This window comes from Malus domestica, chromosome 07 (genome assembly GCF_042453785.1).
Source record: "Malus domestica chromosome 07, GDT2T_hap1".
Lineage (NCBI taxonomy): Eukaryota > Viridiplantae > Streptophyta > Magnoliopsida > Rosales > Rosaceae > Malus > Malus domestica.
The window spans coordinates 11,538,452-11,565,753 of record NC_091667.1 but is presented as its reverse complement, the minus strand read 5'-3'; the positions used below and the strand labels follow the sequence as shown (position 1 = coordinate 11,565,753).

Below are 27,302 nucleotides of genomic sequence, written 5' to 3'. Positions count from 1 at the left end.
AGTACCTACAAAATAGATAAAACCAAACACAATTAAATATTTGCAACTGCACTAGATCAACAATAGTATTTTAGGGGCAAGCATGAGAGCGACTATTATCCAACTATTATGCGAATGTTAAAGGTCGAAGTTCAAGAATATGTACACTTCCTAGAGACATATGTAGTTGGAGGAGGTTTCCCCATGGTTGGGGCCTCAACTCCAAGTCGAAGTATTGTCTCTTCCTTGCTTTCCCTTGAGTTAATGAGTTACCGTGATATTTCTTTTCTGATGAGAAAAGAACTTGCAGTTTGAAAAAATCAACATAGACCAAAACCAAAGCACAAGTTCCACACATAGACCAGTATCCACTCCACCGGTCGAATTAAAACGTAATTACTATCAATGGTTCTTTCCTTGCAAGTTGCAAAAACAAGACAACGATGATTGGTTGATATTTGATTGCATTCATTATTTGTTCATTCTTGTCGGCTTTAAGAAAATAAAGAGTACTACTCAGTCAATCTACACCCAAGGAGTTTGGCCTAGTGGTAATTGGGGCTAGGACCACAGGGTGAGGTCAGGGTTTCGACCCAGCACACCTGTAAAGAAACTCAGTGGGGAGGGTTTTCGATTGCTTTCGTATTATTTAGGAGGGTTTTCGATTGCTTTCATGTTTGTTAAGAATTGGGTCTTTATAAATACATCATGTAACTTGGCTGGAGTAAAGTTTGGTATGATGTAGTCATTTTGCGTTGTGTAGCAATTTTGGCAAAATTTTGTAATCGGTTTGTACTTCTTTTTCTCTTCCTTTCATTTATTTATTTTTTACAGACTCGCTCTCCAACCATTAATCTGGATCTTGAGGTCGAAGATCAGATGGTTGAAGTCAAGTCAAGTGATGTAAGACAAGATATGAGTCATTTCGTATGAAGAAATATAAATAAAATAAAATGTTTCAAATTATGGAGAAGAAGAATTAAAATTGGAAAATATTGGATTAAATAAATATGGCAACAGAAAAGGCAGCAAGAAATATTCTAGTGTCATAGTTAGGCTTGTAATATGTCGTTTTGAAGAGAATCGCGAGTAGAACAAGAGGAATGATATCATGAGCCCATTGTGTTTAAGAGGGATTAAGCTTCCAAAACCGCAAAAATAAAGTTTGTAATAAGTTTTGAACTTTTCAATTGTCGTCTGATTAATGCCATTTACTTTTGTTTTAATTCTCTAAGCCTTTTGAGTTGTCTAGAAGTGTTGTAAATGACTTATTTAAGTCATGGCTGTCATCCATTGTAATCTTCAACTCATCAATTAATCAAATTAACCTTTAGAGTTTCTATCAAACTGGTGGGTTCCAAAAACTTTGGTTCTTCAAGGATTTATATATTTTTAATCCGACTAATGCTATTCATACCATGTTTTTATACCATATTTCTATACCACCTTAGGTGGCATCTAATGTAGACAGCCACATCATTTGAAAAATTTGCAAAACCCAAGGAAAGGAAAGAGAAAGACGAGGAATACGACAATCATCATTTAATTAACTAGTTTTTCTTAATTATTAGTTTGTTAAATAATGAACTAAATTTAAAAATTTGATTAATTCAAATGATGTGGTTATCCACATCAAATGCCACCTAAAGTGGTATGAAAATGTGGTACAAAAACATGGTATGAATAGCATTTCTAAAACCGAAAAAAAATGGTAAGAAAATGTGTTGCATCATCAAGCCTTGTGTTCTTGTGTGGTGCTGCTCATTTTTCTAACTTCTGATTTCACGCCATTTCAAAAGTTGAAGACGACTTCAAAAGTCAACTTATGAATCAATTAGTCAAGAGCATCTCTTCTTACACATGTAGAAGAAATGCAATGCACTTGTCCCTGTTACACCCGTCTCTATCACTTTTTAGAAATTATATTGCGGAATAATTTTATATTGATGCCAATCTATAAAGGGTAATGCTAGAGAGACTAAATTTGGAAACTAAATTTGCAATCTAAATGACGTGTCTCCAATAGGAATAAGCACGTTTATCAACATTTAAGTAATAAAACAACCATCAGTTTCCATGTCCTTTAGTTTTCAAAACTTTATCTACAAATTTAGTCTCCATAGCATTACTCGTCTATAGTTGTGTCACTTTGTACTTCCATAGATAGCTAAGAGTGCAAAAATTCAAAAGATTATTGTTATGGAGTTACTTGATATCACTACAAGAAAACACCTTTTTAGACGAAACCATTTCGTTAGGTAAAAGTAAGTTTTCAGCGCTTAAGCTTTTACCCGACAAAATTTAAAATATTTGACTATGAAATGCAAGTTGGGAGTTCGGGATCTTTCACTCTCTAACTTGAGAGGGAGTGTTAGTTAATTAGGTTCATTGAACAATTAGGCTAATTAAATCTTCTACATGGGTTCATTGACGTTTCTGCATTAGGCTCATTGTATAAAGGAGTAAATGGTGTGTATTTATAATTAATCCATATATTTTTATTTACTATATATATATATATTGTACATTTGAGAATGAATGAAAAGTAAAATTGAGCCAAATACGTTTTTCTACTGTTTTCTTATGGTTGGAGAAAATTTTCATTATGACAGGAACACAAGTTGTACACCACGTGTTTTAATAGTAGTGGTGTGAAATTTTATTTTTTAAGTTATTAACTTTTTAGCACACGTATCCCACCATTTATTTAGTGACACATGGTGTATCACCCCGTATACCGGTCATATTGAAAAATCTCTCTTATGGTTGGGGCCTCAACTTCAAGTCGAAGTATTTCCCCTCTTCCTTGCTTTCTCTTGAGTTAATGAGATATTCCTTTTCTGATGAGAACAGAACTTGCAGTTTCAAAAATGCAACATAGACTAAATCCACCATGATAAATTTCGCTACACCCGCAATCTTGACATAATATATGTTAGGAGTTTGAAAGTCCTAAAATGAAGAAATTGGGTATCGAATAAAAGTTTCGGGCCTCAAATCCAACCCACTTCAAGCCAGTGCAGGAATTGAAATTGATAAGTCTAATGCTTTAATTTGATGCTACGAGTATGAAACTTTCATCCCCTTTACTATCTGTTGGTAACCTGTAAACGAGTTGAGTTTATTGAGTTTGGGTTATGTTTCACCTGACCCGTTAAGCTAATGAGTCACTCACACCTAACTCGTTAAGCTAATGAGTCATCCAAACTCAACCTGTTAAGCTCATGAGTCACTCGTTAACATTTTTTTTGTTTGTTTAATTTTGCATTCCAATACAAATTACACATTTTTGAATCAATATTTCAAGCATGAAGGTCCAACACATATAGAAGTACCCAAATGCAGAGTTGATAAGTCTTGCAATTAGCCATATAAATATGATAAAACCTTACAAGTAGACTTGGCAATTTCTTACACGACCCGTTAACACGATACGTAAACGACACAAAAATAACGGGTTTCGGGTCAACACGATAACTAATCGGGTCATTATCGGGTCACACGATAATAACCCATTAATAATGGGTCCTTAATAGGTTTACACTAGAGTGACACGCGGGTCAACTGTTTCGACACGATAAGAAAAAAAGTTATTTTGATGATTTTAATTTTTTAAACTACTAAAAAAAACTTACTATAAAATACAATAGATATAATGAATATGTATATATTGTTTATTAATTATTATTCTATATAAATTTTAAAATTGAAGTTTTATTTATTTATTTATTTTTATAGTATATTATAGGCAAAGATTGAGATTAAAAATCATAAAACACATTAAAAATAAAAATATCAAGTAATTTAAAAATACCAAACACATTAAAAAAATTATAATAATTAATTTACATGTGCAAAAAATATGCAAACGCTCGTAGTCGCATCCTCTACACTTTGAGGATGGGTATATGATCGTGTTAAATTTTAAAACCATACAAACTCTCATGAATAGTTTTTTAAGGGGGTTCAAATAAACAAAATTCATAATCATTAATGTATAAGTTTGAAAGATGTGAAAGCATAATAAATGTTCATAATTGCATCCTCAACGCTTAGACGATGGAAACATGGTCATTTAGATTTTTAAAACCCTCCAAATCTCATGAACAATGTTTTTTATTTGGGTGCAAAATTAATAAAATTAATAATAATTATTGTAGAAGTGTGAAAAATGTAATCACTCGTAATGAAAAGCTTTTTAACTTTCACGAAGGGGTCAACTCCGAAATTTAGTATGTATATACTAATTTAGTATTATGTTTTACAATTTTTATGGTCAAATTATGCTTTTCATTTTCATTTTTATTGATTTAAAATATTTTTTTCATAACGGGTAACGGGTCGGGTCATATTACCCGATAATATTAACAAGTTAATTTCGGGTCGGGTCATATTACCCGTTTACTTTAACAGGTATTACACGACACGACCCGTTAAGCTATCGGGTATGACACGAACACGAGAAACACGACACGAATGCCAGGTCTACTTACAAGAGTGTCAATACAAATATCATAAACCCTTACGGAAGGAACTCATGGGATCAACTATAAATGAGTTACATATATGCAAAAATTAACCTTTTTTTTCTTTCCTGTTTTTTTCGAAAGAATTTTCAAGCCTAACATGTGAACAAACAACAGGGCAACGTGGAGCGCATGTGGCCGTTGGGATATTATGGTGGAACCTCAACTTCTTCAACAGAAACCCATTAAGTGTAGAAGAATCGTGTCAACCAAGTATCGAAGAGTCATATCAACCAAGTAAGACTAGTGGATGCCGTTTCTCTCCTATTTGATGTCAACAACAATACCTACACTTCCTAGAGACATATGTAATTGGGGGAGGTTTCCCCATGGTCGGGGCCTCAACTCCAAGTCGAAGTATTGTCTCTTCCAGGCCCCATGCCGGCTTCCCGTCTCTGAGCAGACAGTCAGAGGAAAATACATTTCAGGCCCAATGCCGGCTCCCCGTCCCTGTGCTAATAGCCAGAGGAAACACGCTCCAGGCCCTATGCCAACACCAAACCGTCGCCCGGGACAGACCGAAATCTATCCCTACGTCCCGTAGCGGAAATGACCACTAGGTAAGTACAAAACCATTGAACATATCTATATTGAAAAACAACTTCATAGTATAAAGTCATTCATCATCTATACTATAAAGAGGTGTTCGAAACCTATTCTAAATATCATATCGTCGTCCATCAGATATTATATAAGAACACGGGTTATAGGAAAAATAGTAGTAATTCAATCTAGCCTCAGTAAGCATGTTATCTCACAAAACGTTTCATAAAACGTAATCATCAAATCATGCTTTTCATGTATGCATTTCTACTATTAAAACATGCATTTGTAGAAGGGATCCACTCATAGATACTTAGCCGCCGAAGAGTCACGCAAACTAGCAACCACGGAAACATCACAACTATTGCCCCTTACATGACGTCTAACTCTCTGTGGTTTGACCGGAAAATGCCTCGAAAGCCTCTGAGGTCGCCGGAAACTTGCACGCTGGCCAACTCACCGTGGTTTGGCCAAAAGTTGCCTCGAAAGGGGGGTGCTCGCTGGAAAACTGGGGAAAGCTCCCCGAGCTGTTTTCACGTCTAACCCTCGTCGGAAATCACGTGCATCGTGACTGTGCATAGTGCCAAGAAGAGAGAGAGTGAGCTTGGATAGGTGCGGGAAAGAAGGCTGATGATGGCGATGTTGAGGATGGTGGTGCTGTCCACCTCGAGCAGGTGGTGTGATGGAGTGGGTGCTCGCAGTGATAGAGAGGGAGAGAGATGAATGAGTTTCGAGAGAGAGAGAGAATGGAGGGTGCAGAGAAAGAGAGAAGAAAGAAGAAGGGGTCACGAGGGGGGGGATAGAATGAGAGAAGTGAGGTGTGTTGGGGTGTTGCCACGTGGCAATTTGAGAGAGTTTAGGAATCCAGATAAAGGGTCCAGATTTACTCAAAATAGGGGACCAAAATGAAGTTTCATTAAAATGTTAGGGAACTTATGAAATTATACATATAATTGGGGGTGAGGTGTAACAAGTATTAAAGTTGGAAATATTGGATTTAATAAATATGGTGATAGAAAAAGTAGCAAGAAATATCCGGTTTCATAATTAGGTGTATAATATGTTGTTTTGAAGAGAATCTCCAGCACAACAAGATGAATGATATCATGAGCCCGTCGTGTTTAAGAGGAATTAGGCTTCCAAAACCGCAAAAATAAAGTTTGTAATAAGTTTTGGACTTTTAATTGTCGTTCAATTATTGTCATTTACTTTCGTTTTAATTCCCTAAACCTTTTTAGTTGTCCAAAAGTGTTGTAAATGAATTATTTAAATCATGGGTGTTATCCATTGTAATCATCAACTGATCAATTAATGAAATTATCCTCTAGAGTTTCTATCAAACTGGTGGGTTTCAAAAACTTTGGTTCTTCAAGGATTTATATTTGTAATCTTTCTACTCTTGTGCTGCGTTATCGAGCCTTGTTTCTTGTATGGTGCTGCTCATTTTTTTAACTTCCGATTTCACGCCATTTCAAACGTTGATGACGACTTCAAAAGTTAACTCATGAATCAATTAGTCACCAGCATCTCTTCTTACGCATGTAGAAGAAATGCGACGCAATTATCCCCGTTACACTCGTCTCTATCACTTTTTAGAAATTGTATTGCGGAATAATTTTTTATTGATGCTAGTCTACAAATAGTTATGTCACTGTGTACCTCCATACATAGCTAAGAGTGCAAAACTAAAAAATTCAAAAGATTATTGTCATGGAGTTAATTGATATCACTATAAGAAAACACCTTTTGAGATGAAATCATTTTGTCAGGTAAAAGTAAGTTTTGAGCACTTAAACTTTTATTCGACATAATCTAAAACTTGAGGGGGAGTGTTAGTTAATTTGGTTCATTGAACAATTGAACTCATTAAATCTTCTACATGGGTTCATTGACTATTCTGCATTACGCTAATTGTATGAAAGAGTAAGGGTAATGATATTTACACAACTCATTTTACTTCCCACATACCATTGTTAATCTTTGTACATTGATTTTCTACCATTGACATGATCTGACGGCCAAAAATTGAGAGTGGTGTGTAACAGGTTAAAATGGGTGTATAGATAGCACCACCCAAGAGTAAATGGCGTGCATTTGTAAATAATCCATATAGTTGTATTTAATATATATATTGTACATTTGAGAATGAATGAAAAGTAGAATTGAGCCAAATATGTTTTTCTATAGTTTTCCTATGGTTGGGGCCTCAACTCCAAGTGGAAGTCCCTTCTTGCCTTCTCTTGAGTTAATGAGATATTTCTTTTCTGATGACAAAAGGGCTTGCAGTTTGAAAAATGCAACATAGATCAAATCCAACATGAAAAATTTCGTTACACCCACACTCTTGACTTAATAAATGCTAGGAGTTTGAAAGTCCTAATGATGAAGAAATTGGATATTGAATAAAAAGTTTTGGCTTCAAATCCATCCCACTTCAAGCCAATGCAGGAATTGAATCTGATGACTCTAATGCCTTAATTTGCTGCTGAGAGTCCGAAACTTTCATACCCCTTATTATCTGCTGGTAACCTGTAAACGAGTTGGGTTTATTGGGTTTGAGACGGGTTTCACCTGACCCTTTAAGCTAACGAGTCACCCACACCCGACTCGTTAAGCTAATGAGTTACCCAAACTCAACCTATTAAACTCATGAGTCATCCGTTAACATTTTTTTTTGTTTTGTTTAATTTTGCATTCCAATACAAATTACACATATTTTAATCAAGATTTCAAGCATGAAGGTCCAACACATTTAGAACTATCCAAATGCAAAGTTGGAGGACGTTTCTCTCCTACTCAACGTCGACAAGAATACCTATTATTCAGGATCGTTTGCGATTGCTTTCATGTTTGTTAAGAATTGTATCTTTATAAATACACCATGTAACTTGGCTGGAGTTAAGTTTGGTACGATGCACTCTTTTTGCCTTTCGTAACCATCTTGGCAAAGTTTGTGATTGGTTTGTATTTCTTTTGGGGTGTGCTATCCACACATCCCATATTACTTCTCACACATCCCTTGTTAATTTCTGTTCGTTGATCTTCTTCAATTCATCCAATTTGACGGTAGAAAATTAAAAGGGTGTGTGAGAAGTAAAATAGGGTGTGTTGACATCACACCCCTTTCTTTTTCTCATCAAGTCGACTTGTTTCTTGAATGGTGTTGCTGATTTTTCTAACTTTTGATTTTTCTCATCAATTAGTCAAGGCATCATATCAACTTGTCCCTTCTACACCCGTCTCTATCACTTTTGAGAAATTATATTGTGGAAGAATTTTATACTAATCGATGCCAGTCTATAAATTGTTGTATATCACTCTGCACTTCCATCATACACAGCTAAGAGTGCAAAAAAAATTCAAAAGATTGTTGTTATGGGGTTACTTGATATCTCCATCATTCGCATGGTTTCAAAACTAGTACTAGTTTTGTTGCTGTTTCATCATGTGGTTATTGCTAACTCTTCCTACTCTTCGCAGAAGCAGTATCCATCTTGCCCTGATGAGGAGAAGTCCGCCCTGCTGCAATTCAAAGACAGCTTTACGATTGACAAATCTGCTTCTAGATCTACCGATGCTTATCCGAAGGTCTCATCATGGAAACCAGCTGAAGGAGGAAATAGCACCTGCTGCTTATGGGAAGGTGTCAAGTGTGATGAGAAGACGGGTCATGTGATTGGCCTAGATCTTGGTAGCAGCTGTCTCCACGGCTCTATCAACAGCAATAGCAGCATCTTCCGCCTTGTTCATCTTCAAAGGTTAAACCTCTCTGACAATAACTTCAATTACTCTCAAATTCCTCCTAGCATTAGGAATTTTCCAAGCCTTACTCATCTTGACCTCTCTACCTCTGTCTTTTCTGGTCGAGTCCCTTCTGAACTTTCACTGTTATCCAAGTTGACATACCTTAATCTAGCTCTCAATCTCGATAGATTGTCAGAAGATAAGGATCATCAGTTGTCAGAAGAGGAGAATTATCCCTTGTTGAAACTTGAAGCATCAGATCTTGGAAGCCTAGTTCAAAACTTAACCAGTCTCGAAGTACTTACTCTCAGTTTCGTAAATGTATCTTCGGTAATTCCTCATTCCATGGCTAATTTATCATCTTTGACAACCCTCTACCTCAGGGACTGTCACCTGTTTGGTGAATTTCCAATGAGAATTTTCCAACTGCCAAACCTAGAATCTCTTAGTGTGAGATACAACCAAGATCTGACTGGATATTTTCCTGAATTTAATCAAAGCAGTCCTCTCATCTTACTGAAAGTCGGCTTTACTGGCTTTTTTGGAACAATACCCTCTTCAATTCAAAACCTTCATTCACTGCAAAACTTCGATGTGGCTCAATGCAATTTTTCGGAAGGGTTGGTTCCATCTTTTCTTGGGAATCTTAGGCAGCTCACTTATCTAGACATTTCAGCCAATAAATTTGGAGGTCTAATTCCTGATTCCTTTGCAAACCTTACCCAACTGGCTACTTTTAGCATTGATACAAGTTTTTTAACTGGTCCAATCCCATCTTGGCTAGGCAACTTTAGCAAACTAGAGTACCTAGATTTTTCTTTTAATAGATTAAATGGTTTAGTTCCTGCGTCATTTTCAAATCTCACAAACCTTTAGATCCTGTATCTACATTCGAATACTCTGACTGGTGCAGTAGAGTTTCAAATGTTTCAAAATCTACAATCTCTTTACCAACTCGAATTAAGCTGGAACGGTTTAGAACTTGTCACTGAATCCAGAATTTTGAATTCAACAGTTAAACAGTTCACCGTTCTTGGATTGAGTAATTGCAACTTAGGAGAGTTTCCATCCTTCTTACAATTGGGTTGACGCGTTTGGAAATTGCTGGAAACAAAATCCGAGGCCAAGTACCAAAATGGATGTGGAATACAAGCTTAGAAACTTTGCTATTGTTAGACATTTCTAATAACTTCATTTCAGACCAACTTCCACTTGTCCTTCCTTGGGTGAAACTGTTATGTATAAGGTTTTATTCCAACATGTTTCATGGTTCACTACCGATACCTCCACCAACCATGCGAGAATATGCAGCTGCAGACAACAACTTTACTGGAGAAATCTCACCGTTGCTTTGCAATATGAAAAATCTTCTGTCCCTTGACTTGTCGAAAAATAACTTGGGTGGCATGCTTCCTTAGTGTCTCGGAAACTTTAGTGATCATCTGATTCTTCTACTTCTCGGAAACAACTCTTTTCACGGAATTATTCCTCAGACATACAACAAAGGAAGCAGTTTGAGAATGATTGATGTGAGTCATAACAAGTTGCAGGGGCAGTTGCCGAGGTCATTGGCGAATTGTGTGATGCTTGAGTATCTTGTTTTGTCAAACAATCGTTTCAATGATGTTTTTCCCATTTGGTTGGGGACTCTTCTAAAGTTAAAACTTTTGGCAATGCGCCATAATGGATTCTACGGTGTGATTGGAAAATCTAGAAAGAATGTCGATTTCCCCAAGTTACGTATTCTTGATTTGGCTTACAATGATTTTACTGGTGCGGTTCCATCCATGTTTCCAGATATTACTGTAAACAAGTCAACATAAATGAACACAAGCGTAGGTTATGACGTCGATGGATTCCCGGTTTTTAACATTGTTGATTACCAACTCATGATAGCAACAAAAGGTTTGGAGCAATACTACCCAAAGATCCGAGAAGAATTTGCATCCTTTGATATCTCAAGCAACAAATTTGAAGGGAAAATTCCAGAATTCATTGGGAATATTAAGGATCTTCGTTCGCTGAATCTATCCCACAACATTCTCACTGGTTCTATCCCATCATCCCTTGGAAACTTGATGAAGCCTGAATCGTTGGACCTTTCACAAAACAAGCTCTCAGGACGTATCCCCCAACAGCTGGTGCAACTTAATTTTCTTTCCAGTTTCAATGTGTCTCACAACAATCTCACAGGTGCTATACCACAAGGAACCCAGCTTTCTTCCTTGAATGTCACTTCATACGAGGGAAACCCAGGGTTGTGTGGAGATCCATTGCCAAAGAAATGTGGAAATCCTAAGGCCCCTGAACTTCCACCTTCAACCGTCGACGAAGGTGATTCTAGCTCAGAAGGCATATTTGAATTGGATTGGAAAATTGTTTCGGCCGGATGTGGAAGTGGGTTGGTAGTGGGAGTAGTTCTTGCAGATGTTGTGATCACAAGGAGGCCCGACTTGTTTCTTAAGATTGTTGGAATGATCAGGCAAATGATAAGGAAAATTTAGAGTACTAGTGGGGGAAGTAGAAATTCAGTTTGTTACCGTTACGCATTTCTTGTTGTCGTTTGTTTTCTCTGTTGTGGTTTCGTTTCTTCACTTTATATATGTTTAGTTATAAGTTTGTCTCAGGTTATGTAAGTGTATGTCCCTCCTATTTTCTTGTACTTTCGGTTTCTTTTCTTTCTTCTTTCTTTATTTTGAGGGGTAAGGTTTATGTCCCCCTAGACTAGGTGTAACTTCTTTTTTTAATTCAATAAATTTTTCCTCGTACCGTCGAGGTTTCTTTAAAAAAAAAAGATAGAATGTATTGGTGCTTTTTAGCTTTTAGTTGATTGTGTTGTTCAAGTTCAAGACTCAGCCCTATATATCATATTGTTTTTAAGTTATATCAGTTTGCTTGTACTGTTGAGCTTCTTTAACAACTAAATGGAGATAGAAAGTAATGTAAATAAAGGTAGTAGAGTGCTGCATGTTTTCATGGATTTGGATTTTCTGAAATTAGAATGAAACCAGCTATGTTCATTTGAAAGGATTCTTATTCATTCGATTAATTGGAGACAATCTTTTCAATCAAATGAAATCGAAACTTTCCTATGCCTTAGTAACTAAGAATACTTATTTAAGAGTAATGTTTATAGCAAGAATTGTCTAAAATTCTAAAACCAGAGCTACGAAATTTGTACAACATTTTGTTCCAATCATCGGAGGGAATGAATGAGAATTGTGGATTACAAGGGAACTGGTTTTGTAGGAACAACTTGTAAACTGAATACATCAGTTGTGCAATAGGCAACAAATGCAAAAGGGCTGGTGGACTTGAAGCGCAGAAACAGAAAACATCAATGTTGTTAGCCCTAAAACTTGTCATGTGAAGGATATTATAACTTTATAAGAGTACTTTTATGTACCATTTTTCAAAATTATTGACATATTTTAACAAGAAACTTAATGGGAAAAAACAAGTGATTGGTACATGTGAAGAGCTGAAGGCGAAAGTCCCACTTTGGCGAATAACAAAACCTTTCATATTATTGACATATTTTAACAAGAAAATTAATGGGAAAGAACAAAACCATTTTGTGTTTTTGTGTGATGAATTCATATTTACAAATAGAGAAACAAAACTGTCAAAGCAGAAATGACAGATAAGGTTTCCAATTCAAATCCCTAATCGGAAAAAACACAGTTGTGATTCAAATTTTAATCAGCAGAATGACCAACTATAGTTGTGGATCCAAATTTTAATCCAGCAGAAAGACTAACCTTTTGGAATCGAGGAATCAAGGTGGGCTGTCGAGACTCGAAACGGCGAGACGAAGCTTGTGGGCCGCGAGGGTGAGTGCGAGGTGGGCGAATGGTCGACGTCGAGGAAGGACTGAGTGAGGCTGAGATGAGGCACGAGTCAGGCTGAACAGCTGCTGAGTCGTGAGTGAGTCTTACAGACTCTGAAAGTGAGACGACCCGGGGGAGAAAATACGAAGAATGAAAGGAATGAAGGGGAAGGCTGCCAAAACGAAGAAGGGAAGGAAGTAGGACGTCGCGCACAACTTAGGGGTAAAAAGGATGTTTTCTCTGTGTTGGTCTCATTCTCCCGTTTTCTTTTTCTCATTGCTTCTGAAGAAACCAAATTGCAGATTACTTTCAATTTCTTATTTACATGTTTTAAATTATCTCTGTAAATTTAGGTGTTTTTTATCACATTTTTTTTTTTTTTTTTGTTAATCTTTCATTTTGAAAAAATATGAGGTTTTACCATAAAACCAAAGAAAAACTAATGAAAATGGCTTGAAAACTTTGAGTTTTAATGATAAGGACAAAATAAAAGGTAAAGTGAATAGTACCAGGATTGACTTTTTAGTATAAAAATGTGGTTTTTCGTTAAAGTGAACAGTACCGGGTGCTTTTCGTTAAAGTTCCCTAAAACCAATTGGTAATACGAGAAGTAACTTAACTTCTTATAAGCTCATGTAAGGTCCCTCCTCCCATTGACGTGAAACTCATTCTCAATACACTCTCTCACGTGTGGTGAATTTTTAAGCCTAACACGTGAACAACACAACGGGGCGACGTGGAACGCGTGTGGCTGTTTGGCTTCACATGTGGGACGACATGCTCTGTATCATAAAAAAAATTAGGATTCCACCATAAAACCAATTGATGTAAATTTAGGTGTTTCGTCTCTTTGTTTGTTGGTTCTTCTTATGCAAATATTGATATGCTTAAAAGCCTGCTGCATATGTGCAATGGAGCACCACAAATTTCTATGTATTATGGTTGTTAGGACGATAGATTAGGGTGCACAATACATTACCTGCTTCCTCATGAAGAATGGTTGTTTCTTATCAATCATTATTTGAAGTAAAAGACCCATTAGCAGCTTTTTAGTTGCTTGGTATCCATTCACACATCCTTAATTCCTATTTATCTCTTTTATACATGGTCCATATTAGCTTATGGTGATCTTCCCCATTCAGGTTCATTTTTTGTGATATGTGCTTTGCTTAAATGTTTTAGAAGGTTATTGGAGCTCTCTTTGTTAAAGTGAAATCTTACAAAGGCCTGTGAAATTTCTCCTAACATGGGGAAATTGGTCAAATTACAAGCTACATATGTTCTTTCACTAACTGCTTAAATCATTTAGTCCACTTACTAGATTGTGAGAAAAGAGAGGCGAGAGAAACATTAGCTGTGTTATAGTTTTACTAAACAACCATAATTATATAACACGTATTTTGTCTCCTTCAGCTCATCACACTAATCATAGTTGGTCAGTTTAATTATTAGCAGATGATAAGTGTTTGTAAAGAATTTAGTGTAGCCATGGGAATTTAGACAAATTCAAATTTATAGATTCGAATGGGTCAAGGTTGATGTGGTAAGGAATTTATGGACAAACACACACACACACACACACATATATATATATATATATATATATATATATATTAGTCCACCCTTTACGTATTCCTTTGTCAAGCATTTCCAAAGTTCTATTAGCTTAAATACAAATTGTTTTTCAGAAATCAAACATGCAAAATTTCTATGCGTGTTTTAAATTGGTTGTAGGAAGTAGGCTTCTGAGTGGACATTCTGTGTGAATGTTGTTTTGGTCAGATATGCAATAGAAATTTGCATAATTGAGGAGTCTGGTGTTTGTCAATGTTTAATGGACTTCTAGCTTTAAAACCCCACAATTAGCAAGCAAGACGAGGCTTAGTTTGTGGTCATGTAGGTTAGGTTAAATTCTTACCTTAATAGGCTTAATTTGTGTTCTATTACACTCCATTGTGCCTTTATTTATATTTATAAGGAATGTTAAATTCTTACCCTAATAGGATTACAACTTTAATAGAATAATATTAAAATAATGTCTAATCTAAGAGATATGATAGAATCTCATAAGAATATCCTAGATATATTAGAATTTACACAATCATATTTCTAATTTAATAGGACTACAACATAAAGCTTGTTATTACGAGTGTTTATATATATATATGTATATATATAATATCAAAATAATGTCTAATCTAAGAGATATGATAGAATCCCATAAGAATATCCTAGATATATTAGAATTTACACAATTATATTTCTAATATAATAGGACTACAACATAAAGCTTGTTATTACAAGTGTTTATATATATATATATAATAAAAAACTATTATTAAAGGTTGCTACAACCATCTTACTTACCAGTGTTCTAAAATCGGCCTAAGCAGTGCCTAGGCGCTCCACGGCTGATTGCTGGTCCGATTAAGGCCTAATCGTTAGAAAAATCGGATAAATAATTCGGTGGCGTTCATCCAAGACCTATGAGGGCTGGGCGGGCAAGGCGGTGTTGGACAGGCGGCAGGCGAGCTGAGTCTTATTAGAAATATTGGAACTGCAACCGTATAATCTTCCAAGCCAACTGGGTAGAAAAGCATGCGCGGCGGCGATTGAGAAGAGACGAAGATGATGATGAATAGTAAAACTTTTTAGAATAACCCAACCAAACGACGTCGTTGATTTTAAGTGAATTCCCATAAAGCATCTTTGCATTGAACTTTAATAATGAGCTTTCGGACAATTTGGGCTTGTCACCAAACTAGTAAGGTCCAGAGTGAACCCAAAAAATATCTATAAATAAAAGTTGTTACTTAATGAATTTTTTATATTGTTTATTAATAGAACAAATCTTTATCAATAAAAAAAAAGCATGTTAAATTTATTTAAATTCGTTTAATTCACCTGGACTTTCGGGGCCTTAGGTTCTAACCAGTCACTCGACTGACGCCTAACGTTTTTTAGAATCATAATCTTTATTATTGGATTCTTTGATCTCTTTTACATTTTATATTTCATTTTTTATTAATGTAACATTTTTTTAATATAACATGTAACGTCATATTACGTATTAATATTAACTACCAAATTCGGTCAGATTATATTACTTATTTATTTTAATAAATATTATACGGCATGACGGTTAAGATATTAAGATGTCTCGATGCGAATGCCAGGTGCCCACAATAGAATCTGACAATCCATCATTCTGCCCTTAGGCCATCTCCAACCGATGGCTCATTTTAGCCCTCTGGCCCTCCAAGATTCTCCAAGATATTAATATTTTAATGAACAGTACAGGGCCATATTTGCCTCCGTCTCCAACCGAGGGCCAGAGGGCTCGTTTTAGCCCTGTCACAAAAAACCGTCTCCAACTGAGGGCCAGAGGGCCAAAGGGCTCGTTCATATTGTTTAATGTTGTTTCATGTTACTTAATTTAATTTAATGTTGTATAATGGCTTAAGAAGTTATAGGAAAAAAAAATAGAATTTTAAAAAAATATGAAACAAATTTTATGAAATAGAAGTTATAGGAAAAAAATGGAATTTAAAAAAATATGAAACAAATTTTGTGAAATAGATGTTATAGGACAAAAATGGAATTTAAAAAAAATATGAAACAAATTTTGTGAAATAGAAGTTATAGGAAAAAAATGGAATTTAAAAAAAATATGAAATAAATTTTGTGAAATAGAAGTTATAAGAAAAAAATGGAATTTAAAAAATATATGAAATAAATTTTGTGAAATAGAAGTTATAGGAAAAAATAGAAGTTATATGAAAAATTTTGTAAATAAAAAATACTAATAAAACTATAAAAAAAAAAAATCAAATGCAACGGCTACTGGCCGTTGCATTTGAATTTTTTTCTTAAGAAATGATGTCGGTTATAACCGACAGAAATAACAAAACATTAAAAAAAGAAATAGCCAGCCCAGCCAGCCCTCCAGCCCTCTCCGATTCCATGGGGCCTCCTAGATTCCAGAGCCCTCTGGCCTAACCCTCGGTTGGAGATGATTTTTGAGCTATTTTCGGCCCTCTAGACCCTTCGGTTGGAGATGGCTTTAGATCCTTTCTCCGAAATGAAATTTTTTTAGTTACGACTAGAACACGGACACGTATAGGGACACGTTCGTTCCTGTGACAGAAAAACTGAAAAATCTCTACTCCGAAACCCCTATTTTCTCCTCAATCTCTTCCCGGAAATTCAAACCCACCAAATCCCTAGCTTTCCCACTGCTGAACTTTTCACCGTCTCGTCTCGATTTTTCCATCGTTGCAATTAGTAATTTCTGTTGTTTTTTGAGATGGAGATTGAGCAAAAGCAAGAGGAGGTCATTGATCACTACGTGAAGCAAGCATCATCACTCGATGGCTCCGCTCTCGGCCCCTCGTCGCAGAAGTCACCTCCCACCCTGCCCTTTTTGCCTTTTCGGAAATTATCGCTGTCCCTAATGTTCTTCAGGTTCCCATGTTTCTATTTATTTATTGTGGAATTTCCGTTTTCTGTGTATATTTTGGTCGTGTAGTTTCTGGGTTTGAGCAAAGGATGTATAATCAGAATTTGTTGCAGCCAAAGAGAAAATAAAATTATTGATTGTTACTGGGTTTTGTTTCATACGCATTTGTTTTTTGACTGTGGAATATATGCAGCTTGAAGGAACTGAAAATTCTGTGTACCTCGATGTACTTCGATTGTTTGCACATGGCACATGGAGTGATTACAAGAGTAAGCACGCAAAAATCGCTTCATCTTTTGGTCGATTTTCTAATGGGTTTGTTATTCTCTAGCTGTGGGTTTGTTATTCTCTAGCTTTTGGTTTGATTGCTTTGGTCATCTTGCACCAAATCGATTAATGCTTGTTTCCGCTTCCATATCTGTGATAAAGAAATCGAACAATAACCCCTAAAATTTAAATATCAACAAACCCTGTGCAACATGAAAACAAAACTCAGAAGGAGAAAAACCCAAAATTTGAGCCACCATTGGAACGTCTGTTGGCTCATTGTATGAAACATTGTGCGCAGCTTCATTCTCAAGACCATGTGGCAGGGTTTTGGGTGCCAATGCAGTTGGTGCTTTTGTCATATTAATGTTGCTTGAGGATATAACTGACCCATGTATATTTCTATCAAGCTCTGCTGCAGAGTCATCACTTCATCACCAGTTTTTTTTTTCTTACTGTTGCTTTGGAGATGTCAAAGAAGATACTTTCTTATACTTATTCACTGATAAGATGAATAAATGGAGGCAGCAACATATTTTCGTTAGAAGAAGTGTAAACTGGCACATTTGTTTTAAAGCAACTGCCGTATCTTTTATTAAATTCTACTACTATGTCCTTTATTATTCCCTCCATAACATTTAAGCTTTTCCTTACTTCAATCATTTTTGAAATTCGGGAGATATTGTCAATTCCCAGGAGAACTACTTCCCATAAAATTTCTGAGTATATTTTCTATGAAAAAAGAAATTAAGCATCTCTTTGGCATTGTTATGGAATTTAAGAAACTGAAATGTATTGTAGGTGATGCCAGTCGTCTTCCACATTTGGTCCCTGATCAAGTCTTAAAGCTGAAACAGCTTACTGTTCTTACACTGGCTGAGACAAACAAGGTATGTTTCCTTAAATGCGTAATCCTTTGAAAAGTTGTTGGTGATATACATCTCTGATTGCATAGTAATGGTTATGGCTGTATGGTTTTTCAATGTGAATATATGGAGCTTGTCACCTTTGGTACTTGATGTCTTCCATGCTTCAGAAAATATGTCAGCAAAAATGAAAGGAGAGGAAAAATTATCATCACTTTTAGACAAGTTTTATGGACAGATATTTGTTTTAGTTGCACTTGGAGGAAAGACTGCAGTTACCAATTGAATTCTGAATGTAATAGATGATGGTGCCTTTTACTGCAAACGATGATATGAAAAGTTATATGGAATGCCAGAAGCTTATTAGTTCCAATCAAAATTCAGAACAATAGTGGACTTACAGGTCTTAGTATCTGATGCCTTTGATTGAACATATCATGAGATTGTTGTGCTAAAAGACCATGGAGAGAGTCTTCTAGAACCTTTTTAAGTATTTGTAAAGTAGTGATTCATCATATCCTGTATTAGGTGTCTAGGTCACTATTGTGTTGATATCCGGTTTTTATATACACAGATGTCCCATATTGTGTTGTGCATTCAGTTTTCTCTTAGATTCTTGAATTATTTTCCAGGTACTACCGTATCATCAACTTATGCAGGAGTTAGATGTTATCAATGTACGAGAGCTCGAGGATTTTCTCATTAATGAGTGCATGTATGCGGTAATAATTCTTTCATCCCTCTACCTCTATTTTTTCCTAGTTACATTGAAATATGCATCTTTTACTGGACAAAAAGGTTTCTTTAGTGAAGGTTGTGGAATGAATAATCATAACTTTAACGAATTGTTATTCAAATACAGTACAAATAAACACTCTTCTCCCGTCCATCTGTCCGCCAATTTTACTCTGCATGGGCCGCAGGACTCGGTTCTTGCCCGTGTAAGAATTTATTTTTGAATATTGGACAGTACCTGAAAATTGTTACTGTTAGTTTGGTCTATGAAGCGATATTCCAAATATTGCAGGTGAGTATCCTGTAAGGATATGGCCCTGATTCCCAACACACCCCCCCCCCCACCCCCGATAACACCCCAACAGTTATCAGATACAGATTTGCAGTATTCATTGACATTTTGGATATAGTGCGACATGTGTTGTGTACATACGCATCCAGATGCACAAGGGTATTTTTTTGTGTGAATCTTTTCCTTAAAAATGTATTGGTACTTTTAAATTACAACTCACTTCTGACTCTCTTACGTAGATTACTTTTGCACATATATGTGTAATGTGATATATACTATTTTATTATCCCAACCTTGTTATATAGTAATTTATCATGTATTTGTATCTGTGTAACATAGTTAAGTGGATAGAGAAAACATGAAGGAGATGTCATGTTTTCTCTTAGGGCATAATAAGAGGAAAGCTGGACCAGCTGCAAAAATGCTTTGAGGTTTGTGTTTATTACTGCTGCCTTTGCTTCAAATTATTTTTAATTTTTGTGTTGTTTTACTTGTTTTCGCTTGCCTTTTCTCGTTGCTCTTTGTTTATTTCCTTATAAGAAATATCGAATCAATTATTTCTTGTAAAATGCAGCTCCAGTTTGCTGCAGGGAGAGATCCGAGACCTGGACAACTTGGGAGTATGATTCAAACACTGTCAAACTGGTAACGTCTCTGATGCAGTTTCTCTGTTGGGTTGTATGTTCAGTATGCATAGATGGAACTTCTTATTTAGAATTTGGTCCTAAATATGTGCATTATGATTGTCAACTAAAAGCAGCCATGAGTATTGGATGGCTAGTGAAGTTAGGCTAGTCAACTTTCTTTATGTAAATTAGGCAAGTTAGGTAAGTTAGGCAAGTTAGGCAAGTTAGGCAAAGTTAGGTTTTATGTCTTCTTTCTTTCCCTATATATATGTTCATCTTGTAATGAGAAAATCATCAAATAAATCAAGGAATTAACTCTATTTTGGCATGGTATCAGAGCCATTCTGATCCAAAAAGAGTTTCTATTTTGATTCACTTACTGGCACTACTGCCATCTACCCAATAAGACCTGTTATTCTGCAGGTCTTCTCCTTTCATACCAATCCAATCTTACTCTTTTTCATTTGGCTATATCTGCCAACATTATTACCCATATCCAGCTTGTTAACCATACATATTCCGCTGCATCTTTTCCCATATTCTTCCCATTTGCAGTATCTCTGCAAAACCCAGAAATCTTTCCACACAAAAAATATACTACCCAATACCCCATAAACCATACCCGTTGGAATCACCCAACAAATTTACCCATAACCTTTGAGGCAGTAATAATGGGTGACTCCAAGACCACTGTTTCAGCTACTGTTACTCAAAGTGATATGTCTCTACATATCACCCCAGACAAGTTGGATGGGTCCAACTATTCCTCATGGTCCCAAAGTGTCCGCATCTACATCACTGGCAGAGGTAAATGGTCTTATGTCAGTGGAACAAAAATGGCACCAGCAGAAGCTGATGCATTGTATGCTATATGGGAGGAAGAGAATGCCATGGTTCAATCTTGGTTACTCAACTCCATGACCAGAGATGTACGGGCCATTTTTCTCCGACTCTCTACTGCAAAAGATGTTTGGGATGCTGTTACCCAAACTTACTCAATTGAAAAAGATGCATCAAAGTTATACGAACTTCGCCGTCAAGCACTGGCGACTCGCCAGAATGGAGAACCTTTATCTGCATATTATGGTAAACTTCAGCAAACATGGCAAGAAATTGATTTCTTGCGTCCTGGAAAATTGAAGTGCGCTGATGATATTGCTACCCGAGAGACAGAAATTTCGGAAGAAAGATTGTATTATTTTCTGGCTGGTCTTGATCCTCATTTAGATCATGTTCGCAGTCAAGTTTTGACTCAAACAACTCTGCCTTCTGTTCGTGCTGCTTATGCTCTTGTGAATGCTGAAGCAAGTAGGCAAACCATTATGTTGGTTGGCCCACAAGTGGAAGGATCCGCCATGGTAACTGCTCCGTCTCGATTTCCCCGTGGAGTCTCCAATTCTCGATTAGGTGGATCCAAAATTACTGATACAAGGAAGTGTACTTATTGTGACAAGGATAAGCATACTAGAGACACTTGCTTCAAGCTGCATGGATATCCTGATTGGTGGGTTCAAAAGAAGGAAAATCAAAAGAAAGGCATTGGTGGATCACAAGCACACCTGACACCAAAGCCTTCCATACCTCGGGTGGATCAATCTGCTCACTTAGTTTCTCCTACTACTGCTTCTACTTCCTTAGTCGATGCAGGTAACTTTGGTTTTGCCTTGAACACTACAATTGTTCCTCCCAATAAACCTTGGATCATTGATTCAGGGGCTTCTGACCACATGACCAACGACTCTACATGGTTTGTTTCTCACACTACTCCACCTTTAAATACTGTTAAAGTTGCTAATGGTATTTCTACTCCAGTGCTTGGAGCAGGCTCCATCTCATTAACACCAGGCTTATCTCTCTCATCTGTTTTACATGTTCCTAATCTTTCTCACAATTTGCTTTCCATTGGTAAACTTACAAATCAACTAAACTGTCTTGCCATTTTTTCTCCTACCCATTGTTGGTTTCAGGATATTCGAACGAAAGCATTGATTGGTCATGGTAGAGAGAGGGGAGGTCTATACTACTTGGACTTACCACCAGATTGTGAGAAGACAAGTTACAGTTGTCAAGTGGAGGCCAAACAATTTGAAGCTTCTGAAAAAATTTGGTTATGGCACAAAAGATTGGGACACCCTTCCTTTCAGTACCTGCAATATGTATTCCCTTCTTTATTTTCTAAAGTCAAGGTTTCTGATTTCCATTGTGAAACTTGCATTCTTTCTAAAAATCATCGTGTCTCATTCCCTTTAAGTTCCCATAAAAGTAATGTTCCTTTCTCTCTTATTCATTCTGATGTTTGGGGACCATTTCATATTCCTACTTATACTGGTGCTAAATACTTTGTCTCTTTCATTGATGACTGCACTCGAGTTTCTTGGGTATACTTACTCAAAAATAAGAGTGAGGTTATGACTATTTTTCCAATCTTTCATCAAATGATTCAAACCCAATTTCATGCTAAAATTCAAGTTGTTCGATCTGACAATGGGAAAGAATATTTGAATTATGGACTTGGAACATTTTTTCAACAACACGGTATCATTCATCAAACATCTTGTCCACATACTCCTCAACAGAACGGTATAGCAGAACGTAAAAATCGTCATCTCTTGGATGTGGCTCGCTCTTTATGTTCTGCTATGCACGTTCCTAAACGTTTTTGGGGTGATGCCATTCACACAGCTGTTTTTCTTATCAATCGCATGCCATCACGTGTTCTCCAATTTCAAACACCTATCCAGACCCTTTCCCAATATCATTCTCTTCCTTCACTCCTTCATATTCCTCCAAAAGTGTTTGGTTGTGTCTGCTATGTTCACGTCCCCATGCAAAATCGTGATAAGTTGGATCCTAGAGCCATCAAATGTGTGTTTATTGGCTATTCTGCTACTCAGAAAGGGTATCGATGTTACTATCCTCCCACTGGGAAATTTTTTGTCTCTATGGATGTTACCTTTCGGGAACACGAGGCATTTTTTTCAAAAGAAGATTTGGCCACTTCTCTTCAGGGGGAGATATGGAGTAAGGAGGAAGAGAAGTTGCCGCTTGACATTGGTGGTATGCATTTTTTAGATGAACACTTGTCTGATGTCGGTGATGGTGCAAATTTGCCTAATGATGAGGCACAAGATGAAAAAATATTGAAGGTGTATGAGAGGACAAGAAAAAAGGGAGATAAAGAAAAAAGGGATGATGAGATAGACCACCCACAGACAGATCCCCACATTGACCAACTCTCTGACCAATCAGCTGCTACTCGTACGAATTATCCTGAGGTAACCACTCATTCTCCCTCTCTTCAGCCTACTATATTTGATGAGTCCAATCATGAGATTTCATTAAGTGATGATCCAAATGATTCAAATGAACCACATCATGAGTCTCAGGGTTCTCGTTATCCTATTCGAGAAAATCGAGGGATACCCCCTGTTCGTTATGGTCATTCTTCTACAAAGGGTATTCAATATCCTATATCTAATTTTGTTTCATCTCATCGCTTGTCAGACTCTTATATATCTTTTGCAAACCAATTGTCATCAGTCTCAGTTCCTAATAAGTTACAGGATGCTCTTAAAGATCCAAAATAGAAAAAGGCTATGATTGAAGAGATGGAAGCGCTTCGAAAAAACTCCACTTGGGAACTGGTTGCACTTCCTGAAGGCAAGAAACCTGTTGGGTGTAGATGGGTGTTCACAGTAAAGCATAAAGCTGATGGTTCAGTGGAAAGGTACAAGGCTAGACTGGTAGCCAAAGGTTATACTCAAACCTATGGCATTGATTATCAGGAGACATTTGCTCCGGTAGCAAAGATCAACACTATCAGGGTTCTTATGTCATTGGCAGCAAATCTAGGGTGGCCTCTACGACAGTTTGATGTAAAAAATGCATTTTTACATGGAGACTTGGATGAAGAGGTATACATGGATCTTCCTCCAGGATTCACTACCACTTGCGATATTGGCAAAGTATGCAGGTTAAGAAAGTCCTTGTATGGATTGAAACAATCACCAAGGGCATGGTTTGGCAGGTTCGCTCAATCAATGAGAAGTTATGGGTTCAAGCAAACTCAAGCTGACCATACCTTATTTCTTAAGCATGATAGAGGTAAACTTACAGCCTTAATTGTTTATGTGGATGATATGGTGGTTACAGGTAATGATGTCGAGGAAATTCAAAAGCTTCAAAAGTATCTAGCCAAGGAATTTGAAATGAAGGACTTGGGTACTCTGAAATATTTCTTGGGTATTGAAGTTGCAAGATCAAAGCATGACATTTTTCTTTCTCAAAAGAAATATGTTATAGACTTATTAACTGAGACTGGGATGTTAGCTTGTAAACCTGCAGACACACCAATTGAGCAAAACCATAGATTGGGAGACTATCATGATCAAGTTCCGGCTAACAAGGAAAGGTACCAAAGATTAGTTGGGAGGTTAATTTATTTGTCTCATACACGACCTGACATAGCCTATGCTGTAAGTGTAGTGAGTCAATTTATGCACAGGCCAAGCGAAGCCCACATGGATGCTGTACAACGTATTCTCAGGTATTTGAAGTCTGCCCCTGGAAAAGGCTTGATGTTTTCCAATCATGGACATCAAGAAGTTGAAGGGTACACTGATGCAGATTGGGCTGGGTCAGTAACTGATCGCAGATCGACTTCTGGATACTTTACATTTGTTGGAGGAAATCTAGTTACTTGGCGCAGTAAGAAGCAACATGTAGTGGCTAGATCCAATGCCGAAGCTGAATTTAGAGGTATGGCACATGGTGTGCAAGAATTGTTATGGCTCAGGACTTTGTTGAGAGAATTAGGCTTTAATTCTGCAAAGCCATCAAAACTTTATTGTGATAACAAAGCTGCCATTAGCATTGCTCATAATCCAGTTCAACATGATCGTACTAAACATGTTGAAGTGGATAGGCACTTTATTAAGGAAAGGTTGGTTGATGGTACCATTAACTTGCCTTATGTGAAGAGTGATGACCAACTAGCAGATATTTTAACAAAGGCAGTGTCAAGTAGGATTTTCCATCTTTCACTCAGCAAGTTGGGCATTCGAGATATTTACGCACCAACTTGAGGGGGAGTGTCAACTAAAAGCAGCCATGAGTATTGGATGGCTAGTAAAGTTAGGCTAGTCAACTTTCTTTATGTAAATTAGGCAAGTTAGGTAAGTTAGGCAAGTTAGGCAAGTTAGGCAAAGTTAGGTTTTATGTCTTCTTTCTTTCCCTATATATATGTTCATCTTGTAATGAGAAAATCATCAAATAAATCAAGGAATTAACTCTATTTTGGCAATGATCTGAAAACATTCATGTCTGACCTTGATTGCATAAAAGTTTCCTGACTCTTAGTTGTGTGCAATCAAATGCTATGGAGCATCTATTACCAATTTAATGAAATTGTTTCATGTGGTAGAGTTTATTAACTATCTCCACATTAAAAAAAGTGGTTCCATGTTTTTCGTAGTAATGCATTCTCGTGTTTTATCCAGTATGCTGACTTTGTGATATTTTGCTTCTAAGTTAATGACTTCTCAAGTTTCTTTTTGAGATATAAATCTGATGGTATTGCCTAAATTTTGTGTGAATGAAAACGTAGGTTGGATACCTCAAGCAATCTTCTTATCTCAATTCAAGAAAAGATGAAGTGGGCTGATACCATGACTGAAGTGGCCAAGGAACACAAGAAAGAAGTTGGAAATAGGGTGGAAGAAGTAAAGAAGTCGATTTCCATCAAGGTCAGTTTAATCCTGTTGTATTTTTTGTATTGCTTCTGCAAGTAATCCTTCCTAATAAAGTGAACGGGATCCATTTTGATGATTTGAACATATGGCATGGGATGGTAAAACACGATATTATGATTTTATTTTCGTTGATGTATTTCTCTGCCACAAATGTGCACATCAGCGCCTTTTTGATGAGCTATTCTGAAGCTATACATAATCATAGATGAACGAGTTCTTTAGTCCCACTCCACACACGAAACACATAATTTTTTATTAATCTTTTGTTTAGTTATTGGGATATGTTGGTCGATGTGTCTTTACTTACATTGTGGCAGAAGTTCCCCACTGTAAGCAGGCCGACGTTGACTTCCGGGGGCATGAGGAGATCTACTCCGAACCTGGAGGAGTGATGGACTATGAGGAAGACCGTAGTCGACCAAAGAGGTAATATAACCACCTCATTTTCTTAGTTATGATTTTTATTTGCAAATACATGGCTGCCGAAACTATTATCGGTGATATTTGTACCTTTGGTTCGAGTGATCAATATGATTTCCCTTCGTTCCACTGTTTGACTTGGAATTGCAGGAGACGGCATCCTATATATAAGAGTTGAGAGTTGGAGACGACGATTATTTAGGCAAGTTCAAGTTGCCTTCTTTCCCAGGTCTGTTGATATCTCCTTTTCGGAGACCACAATGTCTCTGGTAATAAACATTCTTATTTTTCGCTTTCTGCGCATAGTTCATTTTTAGTTTAGCTCGTCTTAAATCCCTTGCTATTCCAATTGAGTTGACATGAATGAATAATGAAACAACATTTGTTGGTGCGGCTATAAAATGCTTTATGGATGGATATTCAGATACTAGGGCTCTACTTCTTTCTTTAATGTTATACGTAGTATTACGCTTGCTCTGTAGCACTCGAATGCAATCACTGAAACCGATTAAACGCCGTTAAAGCATACCTTGAGGAAATAATTTTTAAACACCCATTTTTTAAAGCATTTCCAACAATGCTAGCTATGGTTTTTAAATTTATAAATGCAATGCGGCGTTCAAAATTTATAAATTTTTGATCTGAGTAAAACATTCAAAGCAATCCAAATTACTTTGCTTTGCTAAAAATATGAAATTGAAAATAATTATTATAGATCATAAGTGGCTTGTGGCTCACTTGGTTTAGAACATTCGTCCTTGCACTCGAGGTCTCGTATTTCAATCTCCTTCCCTGTAATTTAAGTGAGTTTAGTGTACGTACACTACTCTATCGTTTGTCCCAAAAAAGTAAAGAATTATAATAGTTCACATGATTATACTCCAACCTTGGTTGAGATTTTTCAGTACCTTGTGGTGGAGGTCTGTATATTTTTTGTGTATTTTAGAAGGGTGGATGGATATGGAATCGTATGAAAATTGTTCGTTATTTTAGTGAGTGTTACATTTACGTCATCATTTTGAAATTTACGCTAGGCACACAAATCATTTTTTCTTTTCGTGTTTTTGTAATAGGCTCACAAATCATTTAACAGAAAGAATAGAAACTAAATAACAAAAAAAAACATAGATAAACAAACAAAAATGAAACTGTCGTAACAAAAACATACAGTTAAACCTCCATAAATTAGTAATCTTGGGACCAAAGAAAATCTATTACTTTAGCAAATGTTAAATAATTGACAAATTAAAAAAATTATTAATTTA

The 27,302-nt window shown here is 36.5% G+C and overlaps 3 protein-coding genes and 1 pseudogene across 3 annotated transcripts; all 4 read left to right on the top strand.

The window, feature by feature from the left end:
• The first annotated feature begins 8,423 nt into the window (after positions 1–8,423).
• Positions 8,424–10,615, top strand: LOC139197691 (receptor-like protein 43). Its single transcript, XM_070825643.1, has 2 exons — positions 8,424–9,122; positions 10,286–10,615. Exons 1-2 carry the CDS (start codon positions 8,424–8,426, stop codon positions 10,613–10,615), a joined length of 1,029 nt encoding a protein of 342 aa, XP_070681744.1.
• On the top strand, positions 10,616–11,296 carry LOC139197690 (putative receptor like protein 25). Its single transcript, XM_070825642.1, has one exon. It carries the CDS (start codon positions 10,616–10,618, stop codon positions 11,294–11,296), a length of 681 nt encoding a protein of 226 aa, XP_070681743.1.
• A 5,483-nt stretch (positions 11,297–16,779) lies between these two features.
• Positions 16,780–26,467, top strand: LOC139187747 (COP9 signalosome complex subunit 7-like; annotated as a pseudogene).
• Positions 20,165–22,173, top strand: LOC139197371 (uncharacterized). The gene is made up of 2 exons (XM_070824667.1): positions 20,165–21,514; positions 21,835–22,173. The coding sequence occupies exons 1-2, from the start codon at positions 20,539–20,541 to the stop codon at positions 21,867–21,869; spliced, it is 1,011 nt and encodes a 336-aa protein (XP_070680768.1). The 5' UTR covers positions 20,165–20,538; the 3' UTR covers positions 21,870–22,173.
• Positions 26,468–27,302: the final 835 nt, after the last annotated feature.

Bases quoted from the DNA above. Each gene is read 5' to 3' on its own strand.
- LOC139197690 (XM_070825642.1), top strand. From the start codon at position 10,616: ATGAACACAAGCGTAGGTTATGACGTCGATGGATTCCCGGTTTTTAAC.
- LOC139197691 (XM_070825643.1), top strand. From the start codon at position 8,424: ATGGGGTTACTTGATATCTCCATCATTCGCATGGTTTCAAAACTAGTA. The intron at 9,123-10,285 runs GTAATTCCTCAT...ATTATTCCTCAG, and splicing joins GTTTCGTAAATGTATCTTCG to ACATACAACAAAGGAAGCAG.
- LOC139197371 (XM_070824667.1), top strand. From the start codon at position 20,539: ATGGGTGACTCCAAGACCACTGTTTCAGCTACTGTTACTCAAAGTGAT. The intron at 21,515-21,834 runs GTAACTTTGGTT...TGTTGGTTTCAG, and splicing joins TACTTCCTTAGTCGATGCAG to GATATTCGAACGAAAGCATT.